This window comes from Tetrapisispora phaffii, chromosome 1, assembly GCF_000236905.1.
Source record: "Tetrapisispora phaffii CBS 4417 chromosome 1, complete genome".
Lineage (NCBI taxonomy): Eukaryota > Fungi > Ascomycota > Saccharomycetes > Saccharomycetales > Saccharomycetaceae > Tetrapisispora > Tetrapisispora phaffii.
This window is the reverse complement of record NC_016520.1, coordinates 1,190,528-1,217,793: the sequence shown is the minus strand read 5'-3', so window position 1 is coordinate 1,217,793 and position 27,266 is coordinate 1,190,528. Positions and strand designations below refer to the sequence as shown.

At 34.4% G+C, this 27,266-nt stretch overlaps 11 protein-coding genes across 11 annotated transcripts; 4 read left to right on the top strand and 7 right to left on the bottom strand.

Annotated features, from left to right (window-relative positions):
- Positions 1-122: 122 nt before the first annotated feature.
- TNA1 (Tna1p) lies at positions 123-1,538 on the bottom strand (the record flags this gene model as incomplete). The annotated part of the gene is made up of 1 exon (XM_003683998.1): positions 123-1,538. One exon carries the CDS (start codon positions 1,536-1,538, stop codon positions 123-125), a length of 1,416 nt encoding a protein of 471 aa, XP_003684046.1.
- Positions 1,539-3,158: 1,620 nt separating this feature from the next.
- On the top strand, positions 3,159-3,947 carry PFS1 (Pfs1p; the record flags this gene model as incomplete). The annotated part of the gene is made up of 1 exon (XM_003683997.1): positions 3,159-3,947. One exon carries the CDS (start codon positions 3,159-3,161, stop codon positions 3,945-3,947), a length of 789 nt encoding a protein of 262 aa, XP_003684045.1.
- Positions 3,948-4,437: 490 nt separating this feature from the next.
- MTM1 (Mtm1p) lies at positions 4,438-5,514 on the top strand (the record flags this gene model as incomplete). The annotated part of the gene is made up of 1 exon (XM_003683996.1): positions 4,438-5,514. One exon carries the CDS (start codon positions 4,438-4,440, stop codon positions 5,512-5,514), a length of 1,077 nt encoding a protein of 358 aa, XP_003684044.1.
- Positions 5,515-5,742: 228 nt separating this feature from the next.
- Positions 5,743-7,212, bottom strand: TPHA0A05350 (NADP(+)-dependent, decarboxylating phosphogluconate dehydrogenase; the record flags this gene model as incomplete). Its single annotated transcript, XM_003683995.1, has 1 exon — positions 5,743-7,212. One exon carries the CDS (start codon positions 7,210-7,212, stop codon positions 5,743-5,745), a length of 1,470 nt encoding a protein of 489 aa, XP_003684043.1.
- Positions 7,213-9,258: 2,046 nt separating this feature from the next.
- Positions 9,259-9,963, bottom strand: SVP26 (Svp26p; the record flags this gene model as incomplete). Its single annotated transcript, XM_003683994.1, has 1 exon — positions 9,259-9,963. One exon carries the CDS (start codon positions 9,961-9,963, stop codon positions 9,259-9,261), a length of 705 nt encoding a protein of 234 aa, XP_003684042.1.
- Positions 9,964-10,543: 580 nt separating this feature from the next.
- ATG7 (Atg7p) lies at positions 10,544-12,424 on the bottom strand (the record flags this gene model as incomplete). The annotated part of the gene is made up of 1 exon (XM_003683993.1): positions 10,544-12,424. The coding sequence occupies one exon, from the start codon at positions 12,422-12,424 to the stop codon at positions 10,544-10,546; it is 1,881 nt and encodes a 626-aa protein (XP_003684041.1).
- A 465-nt stretch (positions 12,425-12,889) lies between these two features.
- NOP19 (Nop19p) lies at positions 12,890-13,498 on the bottom strand (the record flags this gene model as incomplete). Its single annotated transcript, XM_003683992.1, has 1 exon — positions 12,890-13,498. One exon carries the CDS (start codon positions 13,496-13,498, stop codon positions 12,890-12,892), a length of 609 nt encoding a protein of 202 aa, XP_003684040.1.
- A 410-nt stretch (positions 13,499-13,908) lies between these two features.
- On the bottom strand, positions 13,909-15,573 carry MTG2 (putative GTPase MTG2; the record flags this gene model as incomplete). The annotated part of the gene is made up of 1 exon (XM_003683991.1): positions 13,909-15,573. One exon carries the CDS (start codon positions 15,571-15,573, stop codon positions 13,909-13,911), a length of 1,665 nt encoding a protein of 554 aa, XP_003684039.1.
- A 453-nt stretch (positions 15,574-16,026) lies between these two features.
- THP2 (Thp2p) lies at positions 16,027-16,833 on the bottom strand (the record flags this gene model as incomplete). The annotated part of the gene is made up of 1 exon (XM_003683990.1): positions 16,027-16,833. The coding sequence occupies one exon, from the start codon at positions 16,831-16,833 to the stop codon at positions 16,027-16,029; it is 807 nt and encodes a 268-aa protein (XP_003684038.1).
- Positions 16,834-17,296: 463 nt separating this feature from the next.
- Positions 17,297-19,297, top strand: CDC23 (anaphase promoting complex subunit CDC23; the record flags this gene model as incomplete). The annotated part of the gene is made up of 1 exon (XM_003683989.1): positions 17,297-19,297. The coding sequence occupies one exon, from the start codon at positions 17,297-17,299 to the stop codon at positions 19,295-19,297; it is 2,001 nt and encodes a 666-aa protein (XP_003684037.1).
- A 529-nt stretch (positions 19,298-19,826) lies between these two features.
- PRP8 (U4/U6-U5 snRNP complex subunit PRP8) lies at positions 19,827-27,092 on the top strand (the record flags this gene model as incomplete). Its single annotated transcript, XM_003683988.1, has 1 exon — positions 19,827-27,092. The coding sequence occupies one exon, from the start codon at positions 19,827-19,829 to the stop codon at positions 27,090-27,092; it is 7,266 nt and encodes a 2,421-aa protein (XP_003684036.1).
- Positions 27,093-27,266: the final 174 nt, after the last annotated feature.

Below are 27,266 nucleotides of genomic sequence, written 5' to 3'. Positions count from 1 at the left end.
AGTTACGTAACTGAGCAATACGTTTGCGTATAAGTACCCCATATACATATATATATATATAAGTTATCAGACATTTATCCGATTAATATTATTAGTAATGACGTTATTTTGAGGTATTCTGTTTAGTACATGTATCTAAATTCTGGATTCATGTCACTTAATTTGTCGTTATATGGTATTGGTTTGTTTTCTCTATGGCATTCTTCTATAATGGCTAATTTCTTTTGATTTTCTTTCCTATATAATAAAAATTGGATAAATGTCATTAGAATCGAAAGAATTTGGAATGCTAAGCAAATTGAAAGACCTTTTATGTATCTTGGTTTATCTTTAGCAACAAAAATTTGACCCGATACTAAACCAGATCCAGATCCCAAAAATAAGTTGAATCCTAATGCAGTTGCTCTTTTGTAATAATTACCGTTATTACCACTTAGCCATAGACAATTTGTAGCAGCATTCACGTAAATGCCCATGCATAAAATGTAAACACCGAAATATCGTACTGCATTGTTAGTTGAAGCTAGAACTATTATTAAACCAATACTGGTTGTTATACAAGCACCTATGATGAAAGGGCTTCTTAATTTATATCTATCGGACAAATTTGCACAAATAAAAAATACAATAGCGGTAAGGAAGTAAACTGGAACAGTCATTAATTGTGCTCTAACATTTGTGAATCCTAAGGAAGTAATAATGATTGGTAAGAACACAGTTAGCCCAAATGTAGTTAAATCGATACCGAATAACGCAATGGCACTTACCCAAGTTTTAATATCTTTCATAGCCAATTTGACTTGGAACCAATCGAATTTTTCATCTGGGTTAAATGTGTTCATAGTCTTATATCTTTCAATAATGTATTCTTTTTCCTCATCGTTGAAAAACCATGAGTCTTCCAAATTTTTACCTAACCCAAAATAATATACTGGTACAAATCCAAGTGAAATAGCACCTTCAATTATGAAGATATATTGCCATGATGTTAAAGAGCTATTAATTTGTGAACAACCATAAGCGATTAAACCACCGAATGATGACGACAAACAAGCAGCACTAAATACATATGCAAACCTTTTTGCATATTGTTCTCTTCTATAACAAATCGATAGGTACATGTTAATTGCTGGATAAATTAAACCTTCAAAAGCACCTAATAGTAATCTTATAACAATTAATTGAGGATAATTTTTACACCAAGCAGTTGCTAATGATATCGCACCAAATGCTGCCAAACATGATGATAACATAACTTTCGGACCTAATATTTTTAACAAGTTGGTGCCTAATGGATCAAATAAAATGTACGAACCATAAAATACGGTAACACATGTATTATATTCGGTACCTTTTAAATTTAAAGATGTTGACAAACCTGCAACCTCTGCATTACCGATGTTGGATTTGTCTAAATTTGATAAAAAATATAGCAACCCCATCAGAGGTATAATAAAACAATCCATTTTCTTTAATATTCTTTTCTCCATGGGGTGTGTTAAAGAAGGTAAAAAATCATCATCTGTTGTAGTAGCCATAATTTCCTGTTCCTTTGTGACTGCATTTCCATCATATTTTTTTTCTCAACGTTAGAGCCAGAAGAAGATAAAAAACGGTCGTCGTCGTCGTCATCATCATTAGAGATCATGAATTGAATAGGACTACCAATATGTTTCCCATCCTCATCACGACCGCCGTTCGATCTGTGCTTTAGATGGTCGTCACCATCCAGGAATAAATTGTCACCGTTGTTCGTATTTGAACGAATAGACATGTTTTTTAAAACTATCCTATTAAAAAGAGACTTGCTGAGTCACACTGTTCTACTAATTGCAATTCTAAGTTATAAGAAAGAATATAAGATGACAGAATTAAAATAATAAAGACATTGTTGATATAATTAAATTAAATCTTACTTCTTTTATATAAGTAATACTTTCAGAATGCTAATTGCTTTTTTTCGATTTCAGAGAAATTTCAGAATTTCAGACACTGAACATCTTTTCTCCGAGCGCTTCCCAATAAAATCCACTTTTACAAATGACCAGGATATCCCCGTCACTGCGTTAATTATAACGCAAACCCTCTCATTGTCTGGTGAGCTTCATTGGTGAGCTTCGAGTAATTTATCAAGTATGAGCCACGTTATACACGGTCACATTAGACTATTGCAACAACATCGCAAGAGCCCAGCACGGCGACAGCACCGCAACATCATGCTAGAAGATCACGCTTGCGTTCACACGCAGAGACAGAGGTGTCTGCCAGAATTAAACGACAAAGCTCGAACTGCCAAGCTAATATACCTATACAGGAAAGACTATTTCACTGGAGGTCAACACTGGGATGACAAATTAATCTACTTATTACTTACTAAGATACTCGGTTATTTTTTGCATTTTCTATTTAATGTGTTATGTGTTTTTTAAGCTTATACGTCTGGCATCGAAGTGATGTCATTCCATAGACACTGCAGCTACCTGTCGAGATGCTGCTAAACAACTTCTTCTTGCCCTGGCCATCCCGACTGTCCACGACTCATCCATCCATAATTAAACCTTCTTTAACCTTGCTTTTACGAAAATGCATCCTGTGACAGAGAGGGTTTCCGACGTCTAGATCTCTCGTTGTAAGACGCTTTCTCAGCGCGCACCCTTTTTGGGACGCCGACAAAACACTGGGCGTGCTGTTTTTGTCGTTGCAAATGAGTAAGCACGGGCACACTAACACCACCAGACTAAAATGCATCTCTCTGTTGATGTATTTGTGACTTTATCACAAATACCACCAGAACTGCATCAGAACTGCATCAGTGTCTGTCTGTAAAGAAGTGGATAGTTGTGTCTTTGGGAGCTGTGTAATGGGAGGTTGTTGCAGTGTTTCAAACGTCTTGGAGAATCGGTAAGTGCTGTGTCTAAATGCCATTGCGGTACGTTTTCGCAGAAGCTGTGTATAGTTAATTAGTCTTTTGTGGTGCTTTTTTCTATGCAAACTTTTTTTGGTTCTAAGTTGAAGTTCCACTTATTTATGGATGCTATCTTGATAAAAAAATACTACTTTGATTGGTCTATATTTATGTGTGTCTGTTTTAAGCTGAGAGTGGGGCAAGAACGGTTTCGACTATATTAGTGGGTGTCAACATAATTTAATTAGCAGACATGAGAGGTAGACGAGGAAACGTGAGTGATCCCTTGCCACATGACTTCGACAACAGGAAGGATTTTTCAACAGGATTGGAAAACAAATGGGATTTAGGTTTTCACGAGAAAAATTTCCAGTTTAAAAGAGTTAATTTTAACTCTTCGCCAATACGTGAAATTGAAGAGGATTTAGGTGCACATGAACAGTCAGACGAGAATCATGATGGGCATTATGACGGGCATCAGCTATTTCATAATATGCTAAATCTTTTAACAATTAAAAAAACTCGAGCTATGAACAATGGGGAAAACGTGAAAGTGAAATATCAGACAGTCCCAGATCCAAATGCAACAAGGTATAATTTAATTGGCGATACACATTTAAATATACTAATGGATGAGTCAAACCAATTTTCAAATAGTGGGAGTGGGTTGCCATCTTTCTTCAATCCGCGAATGGCAAGCAATATGTCACACAGAGAGAAAGTAAATGAATGGCTAGATAATATTCCTTGTGCCAATCTAAATAAAACGGATTTTTATTATTTTAACAAGTACAGTGGCATGTATAATAACGTCGGGCTGTATAGTTTAAATTGGGAAGAAGAGATTTTTGAAAAAGATTACAAAAGCTTGAATTTAATGACAAATGAAGACTTGATATTATACCAAGCTAAGAAAATAGATACGTTGATAAGAAAAAATTACCATAGGGAAAAAGAAAGCAATTTTGAAAACATAACAGAAAACAGCAAAGATTGCATAAATAACTCAGTCGCATTGTGCACTAACATTTCAACTTCCTAACCATTTATCAACAACCCTTTTCATTCATAAGCACAGTATCTGGACTATGACTTTAAAGATACTACTAGCTAAATATTTTAAACAATATGTATATGTGTGTATATACCAATGCGTTATTTTACTGACACTTCACTTTTTTTTAAACCCAAATGCCTCTTCCCTTTTTCGGCAACTCTGTCACTTGACTCTGTCGCACCCTAAAACCTAAACCCGATGTTGAGCGGTTAGGGTATGTTAGGGTTTACATTGAAATTCCTATTTATTTCAGTTTACTCATCGCATTTAATTTCAAATCAGTTAGAGTAATGATAAGAGCTAGTGAATCCTTTCAACTCTATCTGAGATCAGAAGATACTATATTAGCACAATTTAAGTTCATATTCCTCCCAATTAGATGGACTGATAAGCAAGACACATTATCCCATACCATCCTGATCAAATTCTATCATTTGCTATAAGTCTAAGAACTGGGTGCATTTGCAATATAATCATGACAGAATCACTGACGTTGACTGAAAGAATGACAAGTGCCATGACAGGCTCGCTGATTACTTCTATGATTCTAACACCAATGGATGTAGTCAGGGTACGGTTACAACAACAGGAACTACTCCCAGACTGTTCATGCGATTTCGCTAACACAAACTCAAATAGCATAACAAAAAATAGCATCAAGTCATCAGGTTTAAAGCAATTTTCACCACATCCATTAACCACTACACCAGGGGGTAATATCCTATTTTGGCAAACATCATGCTTCAAAGATATGAACTGTAAAAATAGTGTAATCCGTTATTCTGGTACAATAGAAGCATTAAAAAAGATAGCGCAACTAGAAGGAATATCAACTCTATGGAGGGGATTGTCAATAACACTGTTTATGGCCATACCGTCTAATATCATTTATTTTACTGGTTACGAGTACATGAGAGATTTATCTCCATTGAGCCAAACTCTTCCTTCAGCAAATCCAATATTTTGTGGAGCATTTGCTAGAATCATTGCAGCAACAACAATTGCACCCTTAGAATTGATTAAGACAAGATTACAAAGTATTCCAACCTCTAATAGCATGGGAAATACAAAACTACTCAGAGATGTAATAAGAGAATCTAGGATAGAAATCCAGTCTGAAGGATTGAAAGCAATTTTTAAGGGTCTTCAAATCACATTATGGAGAGATGTTCCATTCAGTGCGATTTATTGGGGGTCATATGAATACTGCAAAAAAAATCTCACTCTGTTTCACAAAGAAAACAGCTTTATTTCAAATGGAGCCTCTCACTTCCTCAATAGTTTCATTCACGGATCAATAAGTGGTTTCATTGCAGCATTGTGCACCCACCCATTCGATGTAGGTAAAACACGGTTACAAATCTCTTTAAAAAACAGTAATGACAAGAAGGAACTTTCTCGGAGTATGTTTGTGTATCTGAACAACATCCGTAAAGTTGAAGGTTTCAAGACTTTATTTGCTGGCCTAATTCCAAGAGTTGCTAAGATTGCGCCAAGTTGTGCAATAATGATATCTACTTATGAATTTTCGAAAAGATACTTCTTACATTAAATTTAGCTACGGACTCAATGACAAATCATCGCACTATAAAATTATTCATGTACATATTTGTATGAACTGAAAATGACGACTATATCTTTAATCTTTAAGATTTATAAAATTGCACATATAATATATATATATATCATAATACACAAAGTAGATTTTTATGTTTTTCATTTATTAACTATGTAAAAGATATTATAATATTATACTATAGAATTTCATTAGTGGAGTTACTTAAGCGTTGTAAGTGGAAGCGGAGATGTTACCACCAGTACCGGTCCAGTTGATGTGAATATCTTTACCTTCTGGTAAGTTAGCGGAAGCAAATTCTGGCAAGACTCTGAAAGTGTGAGCACCGAAGTAATCTCTTTGAGCTTGTAACAAGTTAGCTGGTAATCTAGCAGATCTGTAACCATCGTAGAAGGATAAAGCAGTAGAGAAAGCTGGGGTTGGGATACCGTTTAAGGTAGCTAAAGCAACGGTCTTTCTCCAACCACTTTGAGCGGTGGTGACAGCGTCTAAGAAGAACTTGTCGAATAACAAGTTTTCTAAGTCTGGAGTTTTTCTGTAAGCCTTAGTGATTTCACCTAAGAAGACAGATCTAATGATACAACCACCTCTCCACATTAAAGCAATGGATGGCATGTTAAATTCCCAACCGTATTCCTTACCAGCGTTTCTGATTAACATGAAACCTTGAGCGTAAGAGATAATCTTGGAAGCGTATAAAGCTTGCTTTAAGTCTTCAACGAAAGCAGCTCTTTCAGAAGCTGGGATAGTAGAAACAGCTGGACCGCTTAAGATCTTGGAAGCTCTAGTTCTTTCGCTCTTGATGGCAGATAAACATCTGGAGAAGACGGCTTCACCAATTAAAGTAACTGGCATACCTAAGTCTAAAGCGTTCATGGCAGTCCACTTACCAGTACCCTTTTGACCAGCACTATCCAAGATCTTTTCGACTAATGGCTTACCGTCAACGTCGTCGTACTTTAAGATATCTCTGGTAATTTCAATTAAGAAAGAGTCCAAAACACCGTTGTTCCAGTCGGCTAAGACATCAGAAATTTCCTTAGGGGTCATACCAGCGACTCTCTTCATTAAGTCGTAAGCTTCACAAATCAATTGCATGTCACCGTATTCGATACCGTTGTGGACCATCTTGACGTAGTGACCTGCACCAGCTGGGCCAACCCAATCACAACATGGCTCACCATCAGCCTTGGCGGAGATAGCTTGGAAGATTTCCTTGATTTCTGGCCAAGCTTCCTTGGAACCACCTGGCATCAAAGAAGGACCGTATCTAGCACCTTCTTCACCACCGGAGACACCGGAACCAACGTATAGGATACCCTTACCGGTCAATTCTGCGTAACGTCTGTCAGTGTCTGGGAAATGAGAGTTACCACCATCGATGATGATATCACCCTTTTCTAAGAATGGTAGTAATTCGGCAATCAAAGCGTCAACTGGGGAACCGGCCTTGACTAACATCATGATCTTTCTTGGTCTCTTGATGGAAGCAACGAATTCTTGAATGGAGTGACAACCGACAATGGACTTGCCCTTAGCTTCGTTAGCTAAGAAATGGTCGACCTTGGAGGTGGTTCTGTTGAAACAGGAAACAGTGTAACCGTGGTCGGCGACGTTTAAGATCAAATTTTGACCCATAACGGCTAAACCAATTAAACCGAAATCAGAGGACATGTTGTGTGTGTGGAATTTATTATCTTTTGAGAAGTAATTTTATTAAAGAAAATATAGATAATCAATTATTTCTAATATGAATTACGTACGTTTCCTTTGCTACTGGTTTTCTTGACATATGAGAAAACTTGAAGGGAGAGAGATACAAGGAGATGAGAAGTAATTGAGAATAAGGAAACGTAGGAAATTGATGAATAAGATACTCTTATATATACGATTTTTATGGCAATTGGGAAAAAAGCAAATTGAAAAAAGAGAGAGAGAGATTGGACAAAATGGTACTAAAACAAAGCATCGATACCTAAAAGCAAAGTTAGTATAATTTAATTGATTTCGAAAACCATGAGTATATTGTCTATTAATTAATTCAATATAGTTACTTGACGCACAGAGTATTAGATGTAGCTAGAATGAAAAAGAGTGAATTATTTTTCAGAAATTTAAAACGCATGAAACTGAACAAAGAGAGTCCAGTAGCTGGTCGTCCCCCTTGACGCAGCAACAACACCACGGTTGAATAAACTACCAGTTTATTCAACCGTGGTGTTGTTGCTGTTGTTTGATGGGATTGGAAAGAACGTCTACCAAGCTCTTGCGTTTGCAAAGGAATCTTGGAAATAAGGGGAATATATCACACAAAGAGACATACATACATCAAAACGACGTATACATCAGCAATTCAGTACCGTTATAACTGGAGCCTTGTAACGTACTCCTAAGCAGCCGAGGTATACCAACATACAACGGTGATAGAGCTCTGGTTGTTGAGATATTCAAAACACAACTAAAAAAACCGCCTTAGTAGTTGGTCTCTCTAACTAGACAGACCACATATCGTCCCGCCCCTGTCCTGTGAAAACACACGTCGGAGCAAGCAAAACCAGTTTTAAGGGCCCGCCGGCCACACACATGCTGTGCCGTAACGAATTGACAATAATCAATTTATAAAACCGAACGCGAACCCGGACCTCGCCTGAGCTGCAATTGGAACATGGGCACGCAACACTCTTGGTGCGCATGGGCCGAATCAGCTACCAGCTAGACGCCCATCTCGTGTAATGTCCTTTGCCATGCGGTGGTGGGAGGGCCATGAAAAATAAAGGGCGTGTGCGTGCTCTCGGCGGCGCGCCCTCGGCGAGCGAAAACAGAAATTTGTGAGTGTGTTGGTGCACGGCATTGTCCGGCGGCCTTTGTGTTGTGTGGTGTCTTTTGTGTGTGCGGACATATGTCGGAAGAAGAAATGTGAGAACGGTATAGGAAGCTTCGAGAAACGAGAGAAGGTCGTCAAGTCCATGTTTCCCAAGCGGCAAGCGGCGGTGGGTGCGCTATCTGATGGAAGAAGGTAATGGGTGGGGGGTAAACGAAAGATGGGTTTTTTGACGGCACTCCCGCCTGCGGTAAGTTTGGATTTGGGCTGGACCGAGCTGGCTTAGGTTGGATTGGGTCCGTCGGCTTGTATGTAACCTCTGCAGCTGTACTTTTCCTTCCAATTCATGCACATGTATCGTTCTGTGAGCCTCCCAGTAAATGTCTCGCAACCGTAATATGCTACCGCAAATTACGCCTCACTATTTCATATTGCTGTTGTAATGCTCTGCTGTGAAACACCGCTCTGTTATGGCGCTGGTCCGATGTTGATAGTTCTCGCGCCGAGCTGCTTCTCGGACGTTTCTCGAATAATGCCAGCCGGGTAATAATTGTGTTGCAATTCGAAAAAGAAGGCAAAAGGTACTATACTTGTGGCCGTCATAGTCCCGGTCACTACGAGAGGGACTGTCACGAAGTTGCAATCTCTTTCTAGGATCGGTGGTATATATTAATAATAAGGGAGTTCGATTGTGCCATTTACAATGGCGCTTCAGACATACTCGACATCTCAACACTATGACGATTCAAAGAAAATATCTAGGTACGGTTATATATCTGGTTTTGATCTATGATGGTTCTATACAATTCTCATCACTATGTAAATGTATATGTGCGTGTATGTATATACGTATCTTGCCGCTAGGTCGTGTGCCGAAAGCAACGTCGATGGTTCCTTGCTTATACTGCTAGTCTATGGTGGTTGGTTTCCGTTTTAAAACCAAATATGTTCAAACACATTGCGATGTAACCGCGGATACTGTTGATTACAACTCTTGCCAATCCAACTGCCTTGCCGCGCAAACGTGGTTCTCCAGCTACACCGGTGTGTCCCTCACTGTCATGTTTCTTGGCAAATGCAGAGGTGTCCGCTTTTCCGGCAGTAGGTAATACGTAGTCGCTTGCGCTCAATGATACAAATAATGCAAATGGAATGAACCAGACACAGATACCGAAAAATGAAGACACTTCAGCAAATGTTGCACGTCTCTTAGGAATGTAATTTGGATCGTATCTGAACTGAGGCGGGACTGCTGTGTCATTGAAATATTTGAACCACAAGTAATGGTTGATCACCACACATGCGCAACTGGCAAGGAATGCGGGCGAGGACAGCGAGATGAATGGGAATGTCTTTAGGTTCTGGTAGTAGATTATATGCGAAACAATTGCAAATAGTGTTAGTTTTATAGGGAAAGAGTCGAAAATTATCAACAGGACAAATAACACAATCAACCCGTATATGGTTCTGGTTAACACTCTTCTCGTTGGCTCGGTGTGCTCTTCCACGATTTCACTTATATAGTATAGAGCAGAGGCAATCGCCAACGTTAAAAATACAAAGCCCAAACACGTCCCAGCATATGATACAACTTCTAATAGCATGGTGAACTTAAACTTGAACTTTAAATCGTGTCAAAAACAAAAACACAGAAGATAGCGGAATGGTTTGAGATCTTCTTCTATCACTCTTGTATTCTTCGAATTTGCTTACATTACTAATAACGAAACCTTCATTTAATTACTGAACGTTTTATATATATTGTTTAGAGAACCTTTTTTCGTTTCCTCAATTTTAATCCTTTTTTCAGGCTGAAAATAATTTACTTCTACTATGCAGAGAAATTTACCAGCGAGAAAAGTGAAAAAAAAAAGCTTTCGCTTCCTGCCAGAATCGAACTGGCGACCTCTACACACAGGCATGCTATCACTCTGGGACAAAGCATCAGCATTGAGTTATGGGAAATAATAATGCAAGGGAGTTAGAAAGGAATCTCATAAAATACTCTTCCATCTGTGCTGTAGTTGGAGTCATTATATTAGATTGTTCTAGATTCACAAAGTTATTAGAACTTTTTTTATTATTTGGTTATGCAGTGCATACTTTCTAACAAATGGGAGTAAAGTAACGATTTGGACAAAACGTTAATTTTTTATTTAACTTATTATTACTATACATTCAATATTACGAAATTTCATCTATAGAATCAGTATCGAAGAAGTCAAAATTATCAGCAATTCTATCTACAGATTTTTGAACTTCTTCTAATCCACTTATCTTTTCAACAAATTTTGGATCACTTAATGCATGTTTTATAAAATTCCAACCTTCTGATCTACAAGTATCAACTATCCTATCACTGCACCCTGAGCAGAATTCATAAGCAGGAGTTTTTAACTTCAAAATATTGAAATTCGTTAGAAATCCACGAATTTGATGAGGTATTTCTCCTAGTAAAGATAGTTCTACCGGCTCTTCTTGAGTTCTGGATTGTAAAAGTGACGCCAAAACCTCTACAGATTGAGAAGCCGCCATCATAGCTACACCTGGACGCGTGACAGTGCACATTTGGTCAAGAGTTCTGTCAGATAAACTATCTGTAGGCGCAACTACATCATTACAGAAATAACATCCTAGTTGCTCAGCTTCCTCTTGCGATTGATTGCCGTGTCTGATAACTAAATAACTATCAAATCCTAAAGCAACATTGATGACAATTTTCTTATGTACGTTACCTAAAACTGTAGGCAGCCATCTGGCTTCTCTTGAATCAGTCAATATATATATGACATCATGCTCCTTAATTAGTTCGTCCAATTTATCATATGCTTCTTCGTCATATGATGAATCTATGTCAGAGTGACCTATCATAGGGATATTTAACATAACGCCAGTGGTATCTAGTGATGGAAATATCTTTTTCAGTTTAACTGAGGCAGTCTCTGCTTTTGGTTTCCCTGTATCTTCAAAGTCATACAAAGCCTGTCTAACTGGGTTACTCAAAGAAACAGTGCCATTGTCTACAAACGTTATCTTTCGTACGCCCCATCCCATTAAGCTACGTGCCACATAACAACCCAATGTACCTGCACCAAGTAGTAATATTTTTGAATTTTTGATCTTATCTAAATCTAAGTCTGGTGCAATTCTCCACTTCATTAATTTTAAGTTCAGATCAACTGATTGGTCTACAATAGTAATCGGATCTATTAATGTGCTTAAATCAATCGCCACAGGCGTCAATTTCCCATTAGTATTCTTTTCCCAACCACCGATCGCCAAATTAGAATCCACACTTTCATCAATCATTAAACTCAAAGACATTGAAAAACTTGATGGATCAGATCGAACAAACACCACTGTTATTTCATTAATATTTTCATGATTATGTTTTATTATTGTTAAAAATGATTTTGCAAGAGCAGTTGGAACAGATGGTATATCACCCATATCCCTAATTAGCAAAGTATGAGCACCAGAAAAACTTTCTTTGGTGTATAAGTCAATATGCAATCCAGTCGTCATGGCTACCCATATATTTGGGTGTTCATTAAAAAAAGTTCTATATTTTGTGTTCTTTTCATGCTCTACTTCATCTTTATTGTTAACTTTTATACTTAAATTTTTGCTTTGGAAATATGGATAAGAAACCCAATAGATGTATTTATGTTTTTTCAAATCTGCAAAACTGATAATATAAAAGCTTGCAATATTATTAATGTCTTTTATGCCTAGATTCCAAATGTCTGAAGCTCTGTCCTCTAAAAACTTCACTTTATCAAGATTTTTAAACTCTTCGATAGTATTATAATTGTACAATTTACCGTTAATTAAGGGTCCATTTGTATCTTTTTTATTGCTGTCATCAAAATGAAAACTTTGAGAATTCAAAAATACATTTTTATTTGTAGATATTTGATCAAATTTCAATTTAGCATAGATGTTCTTTTCTTTTATATCCAATTTAAAGATATCTAGTTTTAAACTCGAAAGTTCTTGAAAAAAAGTTGTGTCTAAGAAAGAATGAAAAGGAAAACTGAATTGCAATGTTTCACTATCTCTCATGGTTTTTTTGTTGTTGATGGTTTCAACTGATGTTGATAATATTATTAATTTATTGAATTATGCTTATACAGTTCTATAAAGTGATTTTATACATCTTTGATTTACGCTTGATAATGGATTGCCTAATAATGGTAATGAGAATAAAAAGTTGTGGAAAAGATAAAAACTTGTCACGTGATGGATACACCGTTTCCTAATCCAAGTAATCATGTTACTTTCACAGTTGCTTCAATCTTGAATGGTTATAATAAGCAATCAATGTGTCTATTTATCTATTTCTACTGAAGAATAAATCCAAGTATCAATCCATCTATAAGCACATATAACCATGGATATTACGAGCGTTGGACTGATCACTGCGAGATCGAGCTATCAGGAGTTGTGGCGAAGAAAGATAATATCGGTCTGAATATTGTTTAAAAATGGAATGAGTATCAATATTATTGTTTCTTATCATTCTATTGCCTAGAATAACAGGTTTAATGATTTCTTTTTAGATCTTTCAGCTACCATTTTTTCTTCATCTGAACTGTAGTCACTGGCATCATCTGCATTATCACAATACTGATCTTGTGGCTTATTTTCTGCTTTATAACCATTCTTATTACCTTTTAGATTATGAGGTTCATTTTTATTCTCATACCTATTGTTTCTGTTTCCTTGCCTCATTTTACGTTTTAATGTAACCATGGCCTTTGTATCATCTTTTGCAACTCTGTAAATGCTACCTCTTCCTGAAGAATCTCGTTGAGAACGGGACTTTTGTTTAGCAAGTGTGTTTATCTTCTTTTCGGTATTTATAAAATCACCAATTGTATATATATCCTCTGGTTTTGATTCAAAGTTTGTTGCTGTTGAGAAATTTATTCCAGAGCCAGTTTGCACCAAAGGTAAGTTGAAAAATGCCTTTCTACTGTCAATCAATTCATTTCCATCTTTCTCTATCTTATCATCTTCTTCTTCACCCTTACCAGGGTTTAACCATTCTAAAACCTTTTCATTTGTCTTACTAAAAGAAACCTGTAATTTAGCCTGCAAGTCTAGCTTTTCTTGAATTTCCTTTGCTCTCGACATGATAGATTTTTGGATTCTGTATTTTTGAAAGATCAATAAATAGAACAAAATTTTGATACTACTTTATTTATTGATTATTACTAACAAACCTGTTAGAATAGTTATCCAAAAATTTAACATTTTATTAATGCTATTAAGTAACATAATTAAAATTAATCTTGAAGCTCATCGCATTTTTTTCTTTTTTGAAAGCGTCACATGCCCCAAGCCCTACATAAAAGTTCATTCATAAAACATAAATCCGATATTCTTGATGGTAAAGACATGTTAATATAATAAATGAATGTATATTGTACAATCTAATCTCATGAAATTAACTATTTATATTATTAAAAAACGGTTTTATTTACAAAAATTATAATGACATAAATCTCAGTTATAAATCGAGTGACCGATATCAAATATTTACATTAGTCTTTCATTCTGATACTTTTAGCCATTCTTTGAATCAATTCATCTATATTTTCATTTTTTAATGCACTTATTGGAATACAATCCCAATTATTCTTTTTACAAAATTCATTTACTTTTGAAAATTTTTCTATACTAGTTTCATTATTTTCTAAAAGGTCTGCTTTATTGCACACTACAAGTATATTCTTAGTAGTTACTTTATCCATTCCGCCTAATTCATACACCAATGTCTTCATATCTTCGATCGGATCAGGACTTTCTAAACTCAATACAAATACCCACGATTTTGATCTTTGTATATGTTTTATGAAATCTAATCCCATTCCCTTATTCAACGACGCTCCTTCAATTATTCCTGGTATATCAGCCACAGTAAATGGGGTTTCTTCGACACCTTTGGACACAGTCCCAATGGTCGGAACTAATGTTGTAAATTTCCAATGACCTATTCTTGGTTTTGCATTAGATATTTTGTTCAAAATTGTTGATTTTCCTGCATTTGGAAATCCGACGAGACCAATATCAGCGATAGTTTTAAGTTCTAACAAAAAGTGCTGTTCCAAACCGTTTCTCCCTTCTTTTGCAAACCTAGGATTTCTTATCATTTGAGTTAAAAAATGCATATTTCCTAATCCACCGTTTCCTCCCTTCAGTAGACATATAGGTGTGGTAGTCGCTTTACTTAGGTCTATACCATAAAGTGGGAATCTATCCTCATTTGTTTCTGTAATTCGCAATTGAACATCAAATGTAGTAACACGCTTATTTAAAGTTTTGAACCAAGGCTGTTGTAAATGATATTCTTCATCTTTGCCTTTAAAAATCCATCCTTTTCCAGGCTTATATGATTCCCTGAACATTTGAATTTGGAAAGGGTCATTATTTAGTTCAAGTTTACCGACACATTGCAGGGAAATATCATGACTTTGTGTAAATTCTCTTATAGACTGCTTATTATCGGCTAAATTTTTTTCTTTTATAAATTTTTTAACTTCTACTGGATCCATGCACCACCTTACGGTCGTACCAATTGGTACCGTAATTAGCATATCCTTACCTTTAGCTCCATCCAACTGATCAGCTGTGCCTGCTTTCCCATCTTGCGCAATATATGTCGTTTTTAGTTTGGCTAAGGAATCTATACCTTCGACAGCTTGTATATAAACAGAACCACCATCGCCACCATCGCCACCATCTGGGGGACCAATTGACCTACCTGCATCTCTAAAAAAGGACACTGCACCATGTCCTCCGTTACCACTTCTGCATTTTATTATCCTTGTATCTATAAAACCAGTTTGCCTGTTCTTATTCTTATTTATATCATTTTCTAAAGACTTGAGATACTTGAGTGATGTAAAATTTTGTAGTGGAGACTTAATCTCTATGTACCTAGATTCAGGTGGCCTTGATATTACTTTATATGAAAATCGAGAATTTAAACTTTTGTCAATTATATCTTCATTTTCAGCATTTATACTATAATCTTCTGCATTGGATATATTCTCACTTAATTTATCTTGATTCTCTAAATGTTCTAACCATGATTGGTTATCAGCTGTTCTAGGTGCATTATCTGGAAATCTGAAATCACTAAATAATCTAGTTATTGTATTAATTCTATAATATTTTATTAGCCTACTCTGATTAATCAATATCATAATTAATATTATACTGATATCTTCAATCGAAGTGTTCAATAATCAATTCAATCCTTTGGTTTTTACTCTTTTAAAATATAAAATGTCAATTTATTACTATGTAATACTTAGCTTTCCAGATTTTTATATTAAGCGTTGTAAAGGTTAATTGAAAACGTATTTTAAGATGTTGGAAAACATATTTAAATGATAATCCACGATATTAACGTTTACTATCTTCTATCAATAGTCACACTTTAATACATATTATACATATTATACATATTATATATATTATATACATATATACATGTTGTGTGATAATATTACAAAATGTTATCGATCACCAAATTGAAATGTCGAAAAATAATGACCAAAAAATGTAAGCTCATTTAGTTGACTAATTGAATTAGGGTTTATTAGACATGGATATATTATAATGCTTATGTGATTTATGTTTCATCAATTGTTTTTTTATTTAAAAGAATCTGAACCAGTTACCTTTAATCTTAGCGAATCTACGTTCTTCATCATCTTCATAATGGTGTTTGGACCATCGCTGAACATTAGCATCTCTAAATTATCATATTCTTTTCTCCAGTAATTCACCTCTTTACTCAATGTAAGCAATGAATCTTTTAATAAGTACTCATTCTCTAATGTATATTTCGCACGATCCATTTTTATTTTCTGTAAGTAATCATCCAATTGTCCACGCAAATCATCAGTTTCTGTTGTTTCTGTATTAAACTTCTCTAATATCGAAACTATTTCTTCAGGAGGGGGGTAGTCATTAATCATTATTTCACTATTCTCAGTATTTGAAACTTGTACTTGTTGTATTAAACCAACAGATAGTCTTCCTAACAAGTTTGTATATATCATTAAATCAGAATTTAAATTCTCAATGGTCTCTATGTATTCTTTAATATTTTCTACCTCATTGATTTTATTTCCTATTAAATCATGTTGATAGTCATTGTTTCCATTTAATTTACTATTTTCAATGACGTTCACTTCTGTATTCCTCACTTTAAATTTACTAAATTTCAAATCGGCGGTACTTTTTTTTACAGCATAATGGACCTTCTCTAATTCTTTCAATTTGGATATCAATTCTTCATCACTACTATCTTCATTTGTCAAATCTTTCAAAATAGATACCATTTTTTTCAATTCACCATAATTGGCATGGACGTTCTCCTCTTCAGCACACAATGCTTCGAAGTAATCTTCGGCTGAATATGCTCTACCGGCAGTCTCATCATCAGATCTCATCATATATAGATAGCTAGGTGTATAACTAATAGGCTGTTCTATTTTATTTTCTTTTTCCTTTCTCAAATTCGACAATGCTTATTTTAAATTGTGGCAAACAAATCTTTAAATATTTGTCTTCTATAAAACATACAATATTTCCAAAGCAAATGTTACCTCTAATGAGCTAGAAAAGAAATAACGGAATAATTCGTTTTCAATCTTGACTACATGTAATAGACTTATCCTTTCATAATATATTGTAATCTATTGAGTTTTAATGTTAAATTCTTTCTAGATTTTTTTATATTAATATTATCAATTTTTGTCATTTATGATTGCGCATTATGTTATCGCTAAGAACCACATACATAAAAATAAATATATAAAAATTAAGAGATTCAATTAGCTCAAGTATATTTTTATTTACTTTCTTATGGAGGATCGTATAATCTAAGTAGAGATATGCTTCCAAAAGAATACAATAATGGACTCACATAATCAATTTTATATAATACAAGATATTAGAAATTGTCTGAGGAAATCTGCAATAGAACTGTCACAGGTAAAATTATACAAATCATCGAAATGGTCAGCGGAAGCACTTCTGGGGATTTTAGAGTTTGAAAGTGATATGCCAGAAGATGATACTATTATACGGGGTGCAGCAGGTGCATTGAACTTCAATGATTCACCGTTGAGTAACCAAATCAATCATGGACATAAACAGTCGAATAAGAGAAGCCCATTTATAAAAACGTCTGCAGACAATGCCGAATTTACACAAAAAGAATATGACTTACATTTATTTGCTTCTACTTTATTTGATTCTAAAGAATTTGATAGATGTTCTTTCTTTTTGAAAGATGTTACGCATCCCAAATTAAAGTTCATGAAGTTATACTGCGAGTATCTGTCATGGGATAAAAAAGTGAAAGAAAAGATGGAAAATCTTTTGACGACCGGTAAGACACCTAAATACTTAAATGATAAAGGCAATACTAGTTTATTTATAAATGGAAGAGATGATATATGGGCAAATAGCATGTCAGATGGGTCAGATTGCGACAAAAGCCACGATACTATTGGAAATTTAAATTTTGATATCAGTTCTCATTCAATATCTATGAATGAAGGTAAAAGATCTTCATTATCTTCGATACTAAATGAACTGAATGATTATCTAAAGAATTATAATGAGTCGCTACCTACTCTAAACATAAGATCACAATCATCAGAAGTAGGAATAGCATTGTTATATTATTTAAAAGGTATACTTGAAAAGAAAGAAAACAATAAGTCATTAGCAATGTCGTCATTTTTGAAATCTTTATCAAAATTTACTTTTAATTGGACCTGTTGGGTAGAGTTACTTGATTGTATAACTAAGGCAGATGAATTCATGCTATTAACAAAATATTTAAGCGAAAAATTTAAAATTGAAGACATGAATTGTATAGGTATGCAATCAGATGTTAACCACAATATAATGATCAAATTCTTTAAATTAGTATTATTCCAAGAGTTCAGTGGAGATATAGATAACTTTTTAGAGAATTTAGAAAGTTTGCTAAATATTTTCCCTAATTTTTCCTTTTTAAAAGCACAAAATGCATTAATCAATTATAATTATATGGACTATGTTAATGCGGAGCAATTATTTGAACAAATAATAAAAGCTGATCCATACCGTCTCGATGATCTTGATTTCTATTCAAATATATTATATGTCATGCAAAAACAACCAAAGTTATCATATTTAGCTCAGTTCTGTTCACAAGTTGATAGATTTAGGCCGGAAACATGTTGTATAATTGCTAACTACTATTCTGCAAGGCAAGAGCATGAGAAATCTATTTTATATTTCAGAAGAGCTATAACGTTAAACAAAAAAAACATTAGCGCTTGGACATTGATGGGTCATGAGTTTGTAGAATTAAAAAATTCTCAAGCAGCAATTGAATGCTATAGACATGCAGTTGATATAAACCCTCGTGATTTTAAAGCTTGGTATGGTTTGGGACAAGCTTACGAAGTTCTTGATATGCACCTATATTCATTGTATTATTTCCAAAAAGCATGCACATTAAAACCACTGGATAAAAGAATGTGGCAAGCATTAGCTAGTTGCTATGTAAAAATTGGGAATTTTAATGATGCCATAAAATCATTCGAAAGGGCATTACAATTATCAATAAATACAGATCAAGACTCATCGTTATTATACAAACTAGCGGAAGTTTACGAAAAATCAAATGATCTGGAAAATTGTAAAGAATACATGATACGTTGTGTAAATGTCGAAGCTCTCACGGAAGGATTTGTTACAGATGAAATTGCTAAAGCTAGACTATGGTTGGCAAGATATGAATTATCTAGACAAAATTTTGAAGAAGCTTACGGCTATGCAATCGGTGTATCAACAGGAAGCACACAAGATATAGAAGAGGCTAGAGCAATAGCAAGAGAGTGTAGAAAACAAGTATAATACACGATTTTACATCAGTACACTTGATTTAAGTTAAAAAAACAATATAAATAATATTTTAATGGTATATAGCTCTATAAGTATGCATTTTTTTAACGATTGGATTTGCTTCATCACACACATATATATATTCATTTAATTATTGAAATTTTAATCATTTTAAGAATAATAGTTTTAGTTTATTCAAAGAAAGACCTATCATGTTTGGAAGTCATTAAATTGTTCCTCACTGATCCTTTATCAATAATTAAGATGCTTAAATATGTTACTTTCGTTGAAAGCTATTATTTCGTACTTTTAAGATTTCAAAAAAAAGTCAAGGCGAAATAGAAATTTTGTCAATAACACTATGAAATGTAGGCGGTTATTTATATTCTATTAGTTCTAAGTTTGTAGTTTAGGTTTATATATTTAAACACATACACACATACACACACACATATATATATATCAACGTTGTAATAAATCAATAGTCTAAGCCAGTGACTAAACGGAAGTGATTTGGTTTATACATAATAAAAGATTATTGATGAGTGGATTACCTCCTCCTCCACCGCCACCACCTGGTTTTGATGATAACTCTAGTGATGAGCATAACGATGATATATTTGGTTTACCACCTCCTCCACTAGGTTTGGATTTAGAGGATGAAACAAATAATCTTTTCAAAGACACTGAAAATGATTTTGAAACAATAAATGCATTTGAAGAACAACCTATAGATGAACTGCTTCCACCGCCACCACCTCCACCTCCACCAGGAATGAGTGGCGAAATTGACATAGTTAGAGATCATTTGTCAGAATCTCCAATTAGAGATACATCTGATATAAATGATGATTTAACAAGCAAAAGAAGAAGATTGAATAATCGTGAAACTGTAAAATCAAGAAAATTAAAGAAAAGAAGAATGAAATCGCAGAAAAAAGGAGGTTTAATCCATTCTCACAAATTAGAAATGCCCCCTGAACATTTAAGAAAGATTGCAGATAATCATACAGATATGACCTCAAAAAGATTTAATTACGACAAACGTGCATTCTTAGGTGCCCTTAAATACATGCCTCATGCCATTTTGAAATTATTAGAAAATATACCACAACCATGGGAACAAACTAAAGATGTTAAAGTTCTTTATCACACGACCGGTGCTATAACATTTGTAAATGAAATACCAAGGGTAATTGAACCCGTATATATAGCCCAATGGTCCTCAATTTGGATTGCAATGAGAAGAGAAAAAAGAGATAGGACGCATTTTAAAAGAATGAGATTTCCACCATTCGATGATGATGAACCTCCTTTATCGTATTTTGAACAAATAAGAAATATTGAACCGTTGGACCCTATAAAACTAGACTTAGATTCTGAAGAGGATAAAAATGTTGTAGATTGGATTTATGATTCAAAGCCATTGATAGATAATCCAAATTATACCAATGGCTCTACTTATAAGAAATGGAAACTAGATTTACCCATAATGTCCAATTTATCAAGATTATCACAACCACTGAAAGATGAGATTAAAGATAAGAACTACTACTATTTGTTTGACAAGAAAGCATTTTTTACCTCAAAAGCATTAAATACCACCATTCCTGGTGGTCCCAAATTTGAACCTTTATATTTAAAAGATGAAGAAGATGATTACAATGAGTTTAATTCGCTGGATAGAATAATTAATAGAATCCCGATACGAAGTGAATACAAGATTGCGTTTCCTCAATTATATAATTCAAGCGTTAAATCCGTGGAAACACTTTGGTATCATAACCCCATTGATTGTTCAAATGAATCTTACCACGATGCTGATCAGGAGTTATTCAACTTTGATGCCTCCTTCAACCCCATTATTGATATTTATACTCCAAAAATAAACAAGGCATATGAGGATATAGAGGATGAAAAAGAAGAATTCACATTTTCTAAGCCGTTAAGTGCAATGTTTTCAAACGAAGAGCTAGCACCAAATAATTCCAAGGATGCAATTGGTTTATATAGTTCAACTTTTCCATTTAATAGGTTAAACGGTAATATGGTAAGATCCCAGGATGTAGCACTTGTAAAGAAGTGGTATCAACAACATCCAAATAAAAGTTATCCTACAAAAGTTAGAATATCTTATCAAAAATTATTAAAAAATTATGTCAAAAATGAATTAAAATCCAAACATTTAACAAATAAAAGAAAAACCAATTTGTTGAAGGCCTTGAATAGTACTAAATATTTTCAGCAGACTACTATAGATTGGGTCGAAGCTGGTTTACAAATCTGTAACCAAGGTCACAATATGCTTAATTTACTAATTCATAAAAGAGGTTTGACCTATTTACATTTAGATTACAATTTTAATCTAAAACCAACAAAGACCCTAACGACAAAGGAAAGGAAAAAGTCACGATTTGGCAATGCATTTCATTTGATGAGAGAAATTTTAAAGGTTACCAAACTAATAATTGATGCCCATGTGCAGCATAGAATTGGGAACGTCGATGCATACCAACTTGCTGATGGTATTTATTATATTTTGAATCATCTTGGTCAATTAACTGGTATTTATAGATATAAATATAAGGTTATGCATCAAATCCGTGCATGCAAAGATTTGAAACATGTTATATATTATAGATTTAATCAGATCATAGGAAAAGGCCCCGGATGTGGTTTCTGGCAACCAGCATGGAGAGTATGGTTATTCTTTTTGAGAGGTGTCATCCCAATTTTAGAAAGATGGTTGGGAAACTTATTAATACGTCAATTTGAAGGCCGTTCAAATGAAGTTGTTAAAACAACTACCAAACAAAGATCCGATGCTTATTATGATTTAGAATTGAGGTCATCAGTAATGAATGACATTTTGGATATGATACCTGAAGATATTAGACAAAGTAAAGCTAGGACAATTTTACAACATTTAAGCGAAGCATGGAGATCTTGGAAAGCTAACATTCCATGGGATGTACCGGGTATGCCTGAACCAGTTAGGAAACTAATTGAACGATATATAAAGGCAAAAGCTGATGGATGGGTGTCTGCTGCACATTATAATAGAGAGCGTATTGTAGGTGGTGCCCATGTTGAGAAAACAATTGTTAAAAAAAACTTGGGTAGATTGACAAGGTTATGGATTAAAAATGAGCAAGAGAGACAACAAACCATAGAGAAAAATGGCCCCGAGATTACTCCTGAGGAAGCTACTGCTGTTTTTTCTACAATGGTCCAATGGTTTGATCAGAGAAACTTTTCACCAATACCTTTCCCACCTTTGACCTATAAGAATGATACAAAAATATTAGTATTGGCCTTGGAGAATTTAAAGGAATCCTATACTTCAAAAGCCAAATTAACAGCTGCCGAGAGAGAAGAATTGGCTTTAATTGAAGATGCCTATGATCATCCTCATGAAACTTTAAACAGAATTAAAAAATATCTCTTGACCCAAAGAGTGTTTAAGCCAGTTAATCTGTCAATGATGGAACATTATAAAACAATATCTCCGGTATATGCTATTGATCCATTAGAGAAAATTACGGATGCTTATCTAGACCAATATTTGTGGTTCGAAGCTGATCAGCGAGGTCTGTTTCCAAACTGGATAAAACCAAGTGATTCAGAAATTCCACCTCTCCTTGTCTACAAATGGTCACAAGGTATTAACAATGTCGATAATATATGGGATACGTCAAGTAATCAATCAACTGTCATGTTGGAAACAAAAGTTACTGATATGATAGAGAAAATTGATTTTACGTTACTAAATAGGTTATTGAGACTAATCATGGACCCTAACATGGCAGATTATATGACTGCTAAAAATAACATTATTTTGAATTTTAAGGATATGAGTTATGTTAATAAATATGGTTTAATTCGTGGTATTCAATTTGCATCTTTTATATATCAATATTATGGTCTCGTACTTGATCTACTGATACTAGGAATTGACAGAGCCAATGAATTAGCTGGTACTCTTACCGAGCGAAACGAGTTTATGCAATTTAAGAATTCAGAAATAGCCAATAATCATCCAATAAGATTATATGCCAGATATTTTGATAAGGTATATATTTTATATCATTTTGATGAAGATGATTCTGCATCATTAACTGGAGATTTCTTGTCTGAAAATCCTGATCCAAATTTCGAAAATGCAGTTAATTACAATAATAAAAAATGCTGGCCACGGGATGCAAGAATGAGACTAATGCGACAAGACGTACAACTAGGAAGAGCTGTATTTTGGGATTTCCAAGGTCGTATTCCTTCCTCTTTAGCGAATACTAATTGGAATACATCATTCGTATCAGTATATTCTAAATATAACCCGAATCTTCTTTTTACTATGTGTGGATTCGAAGTTCGTATAATACCAAATGAAAGAACCAACGAATCTACTTCAACAGATGAAGGTGTTTGGGATTTAATCGAAGACAAGTCTAAAAGGAAAATAGCAAAAGCATATTTAAAAGTATCACAAGAAGAGATTGAAATTTTTGAGAGCAGGATACGTAGTATTCTTTTGACATCAGGATCTACAACATTCACAAAAGTAGCTTCAAAATGGAATACAAATTTAATATCATTGTTTACATATTTTAGAGAAGCAATTTTATCTACTGAAGAATTATTAGATATTTTAGTCAAAGCAGAAACAAGAATTCAAAACAGAGTAAAGCTTGGCTTGAATTCTAAAATGCCAACCAGATTTCCACCAGCTGTTTTCTACACCCCAAAGGAATTAGGTGGTTTAGGTATGCTGAGTGCATCTCATATCTTAATTCCATCTTCCGATCTAAGTTGGTCAAAACAAACCGACACTGGTATAACACATTTCAGGGCTGGTATGACACATGAGGATGATAAATTAATTCCTACAATATTTCGTTATATTACCACTTGGGAAAACGAATTCTTGGATTCCCAGAGAGTTTGGAATGATTATGCAACGAAAAGATTAGAAGCAGTCAAGCAAAATAGAAGGTTATCATTTGAAGAATTAGAAAGCTCTTGGGATAGAGGTATACCACGTATAAGCACCTTGTTTCAAAGAGATCGTCAAACATTAGCATATGATAAAGGTCATAGAGTCCGTAGAATTTTTAAGCAATACTGTATAGAAAAGAGCAGTCCGTTTTGGTGGACAAATTCACATCATGATGGTAAATTATGGAATTTAAATTCCTATCGTACTGATGTTATTCAAGCATTAGGTGGCATTGAAACCATTTTAGAGCATACTCTATTTAAAGGAACAGGTTTTAATTCATGGGAAGGTTTATTTTGGGAAAAAGCATCCGGATTTGAAGATTCTATGCAGTTCAAAAAGTTAACGCATGCTCAAAGGACTGGTTTAAGTCAAATACCTAACCGTCGTTTCACATTATGGTGGTCGCCAACTATCAATAGGGCCAATGTGTATGTTGGTTTTCTAGTTCAATTAGATTTAACAGGGATCTTTTTACATGGTAAAATTCCAACTCTGAAAATCTCATTGATTCAAATATTCCGTGCACATCTATGGCAGAAGATTCATGAAAGCATTGTTTTTGATATTTGTCAAATTCTTGATGGCGAAGTTGACACTTTACAAATTGAAAATGTGAAAAAGGAAATGGTCCACCCTAGAAAGTCATATAAAATGAACTCATCAGCTGCAGATGTCACTATTACCTCCTTAGGACAATGGAATGTATCGCAACCATCATTATTGCATATTTCTAAAGATAAATTTGATTCTGCAGTTACAAATAAAATCTGGTTTGATGTACAACTAAGATATGGTGATTATGATTCTCATGATATATCAAGATATGTTAGAGCCAAATATTTGGATTATACTACAGATAATGTGAGTTTATATCCATCTCCAACCGGTGTGATGATTGGTATAGACTTAGCTTATAATATGTACGATGCATATGGTAATTGGTTTGATGGGCTGAAGCCTTTAGTTCAAAACAGTATGAGAACCATCTTAAAAGCAAATCCAGCACTTTATGTTTTACGTGAACGTATAAGAAAAGGTCTCCAGATCTATCAATCAAATGTCCAGGAGCCTTTCCTGAACTCATCAAACTATGCGGAACTATTCAACGATGATATAAAACTTTTTGTCGATGATACAAATGTATACAGAGTAGTTGTTCATAAAACTTATGAAGGTAATGTAGCTACTAAACCTATAAATGGGTGTATATTTACTCTGAACCCTAAAACAGGTCATCTGTTTTTAAAAATTATCCATACATCGGTATGGACTGGACAGAAGAGATTAAGTCAGTTAGCTAAATGGAAAACAGCCGAAGAAGTGAGTGCATTGATTCGCTCACTGCCTAAAGAAGAACAGCCAAAGCAAGTTATTGTAACAAGAAAAACCATGTTAGATCCTTTAGAAGTACATATGCTAGACTTTCCTAATATTTCAATTAGACCTACTGAGTTAAGGTTACCATTTTCAGCCGCCATGTCAATAGACAAATTATCAGACGTTGTCATGAAAGCCACAGAACCGCAGTTAGTACTGTTCAATATTTTTGACGATTGGTTAGATAGGATATCATCATATACAGCATTTTCAAGATTGATACTGTTATTAAGAGGTCTCAAAACAGATGAAGAGAAAGCAAAGATGATTATTTTAGGTGATCCCACAATACCTATTAAAGAACATCATCTATGGCCTTCTTTTACAGATGAGCAATGGATTGACATTGAATTTAAAATGCGTGACTTGATTTTGTCAGAGTACAGTAAAAAGTATAACGTTAATATATCTGCTCTTACTCAAACAGAAATAAAGGATTTAATTCTGGGACAAAATATCAAAGCGCCATCTGTAAAAAGACAAAAGATGGCAGAATTGGAGGCAGCAAGGGCAGAAATAGAATCATCAGAATCATCTGCTACTACCGCAATGAAAACTAAATCTGTTAATGCACAGGGTGAAGAGATCGTTGTTGTTACATCTACTAATTACGAAAGTCAAGAATTTGACTCCAAAGTCAATTGGAGAACCAATGCTATTGCAAATAGTTTACTGTACCTTCGTCTCAAGAACATATATATCAATTCTGATAACTTCATTGAAAATAAGGATGTGTTTGTCTTCCCAAGTAACGTATTGAAAAAATTTGTTGAAATTTCGGATGTAAATATTCAAGTTGGTGCCTATCTATATGGTAAATCACCCCAGGGCCATCCTGAAATCAAAGAAATAAAAACACTTGCACTCGTTCCCCAGTTGGGTAACAATAAATCTGTGGTTCTATCAACTTTACCACAGGCAGATGAATATCCAAGCTTATCCGGAATGGAGCTATTGGGTTGGGTTCATACAAGAACAAGTGATTTGAAATTTATGACTGCAGCAGAAGTCACCACTCATGCTCACTTATTTGAGAACTATAGTAGCAGTCTCATCGATATAACTGTAGACTTGATCAGTGGCTCTATATCATTAAATGCTTTTACATTATCTGATGAAGGTATCCAATGGGGTTTACAGAATAGAGATATGGTTAATGAAATGCCAGAAGGCTTTGATGCTACATTAAGTGTCCCTGCTCAATTACTGCTCTCTGAAAGAATTATGGGACAATTCATGACCCCGTCTTCGGACGTTTGGAATTACTTATTTATGAGTAATTCCTTCAAGGATGATTTGAATTATGAATTAAAAGTTGGTATTCCTTGTGAATTTTATAATGAAGTACATCGTTCCACTCATTTCTTGCAATATTCAGAAATTGCAGGAGAAGAAGAACTCGAAGCTGAACAACAGGATTTGTTTTCCTAGATACACGAGGTAACTTTAGATCTTATTTATGTATTATGTTAAAACATATAGATATATAATTGTAATTATTTTATTATATATTGATTCCCATGGATAACTTATTTTATTATTAATTTTGCATTCATTATCGTAACACAATTTATAAACAGAAGTGATGAGAATGAGATACAGGTT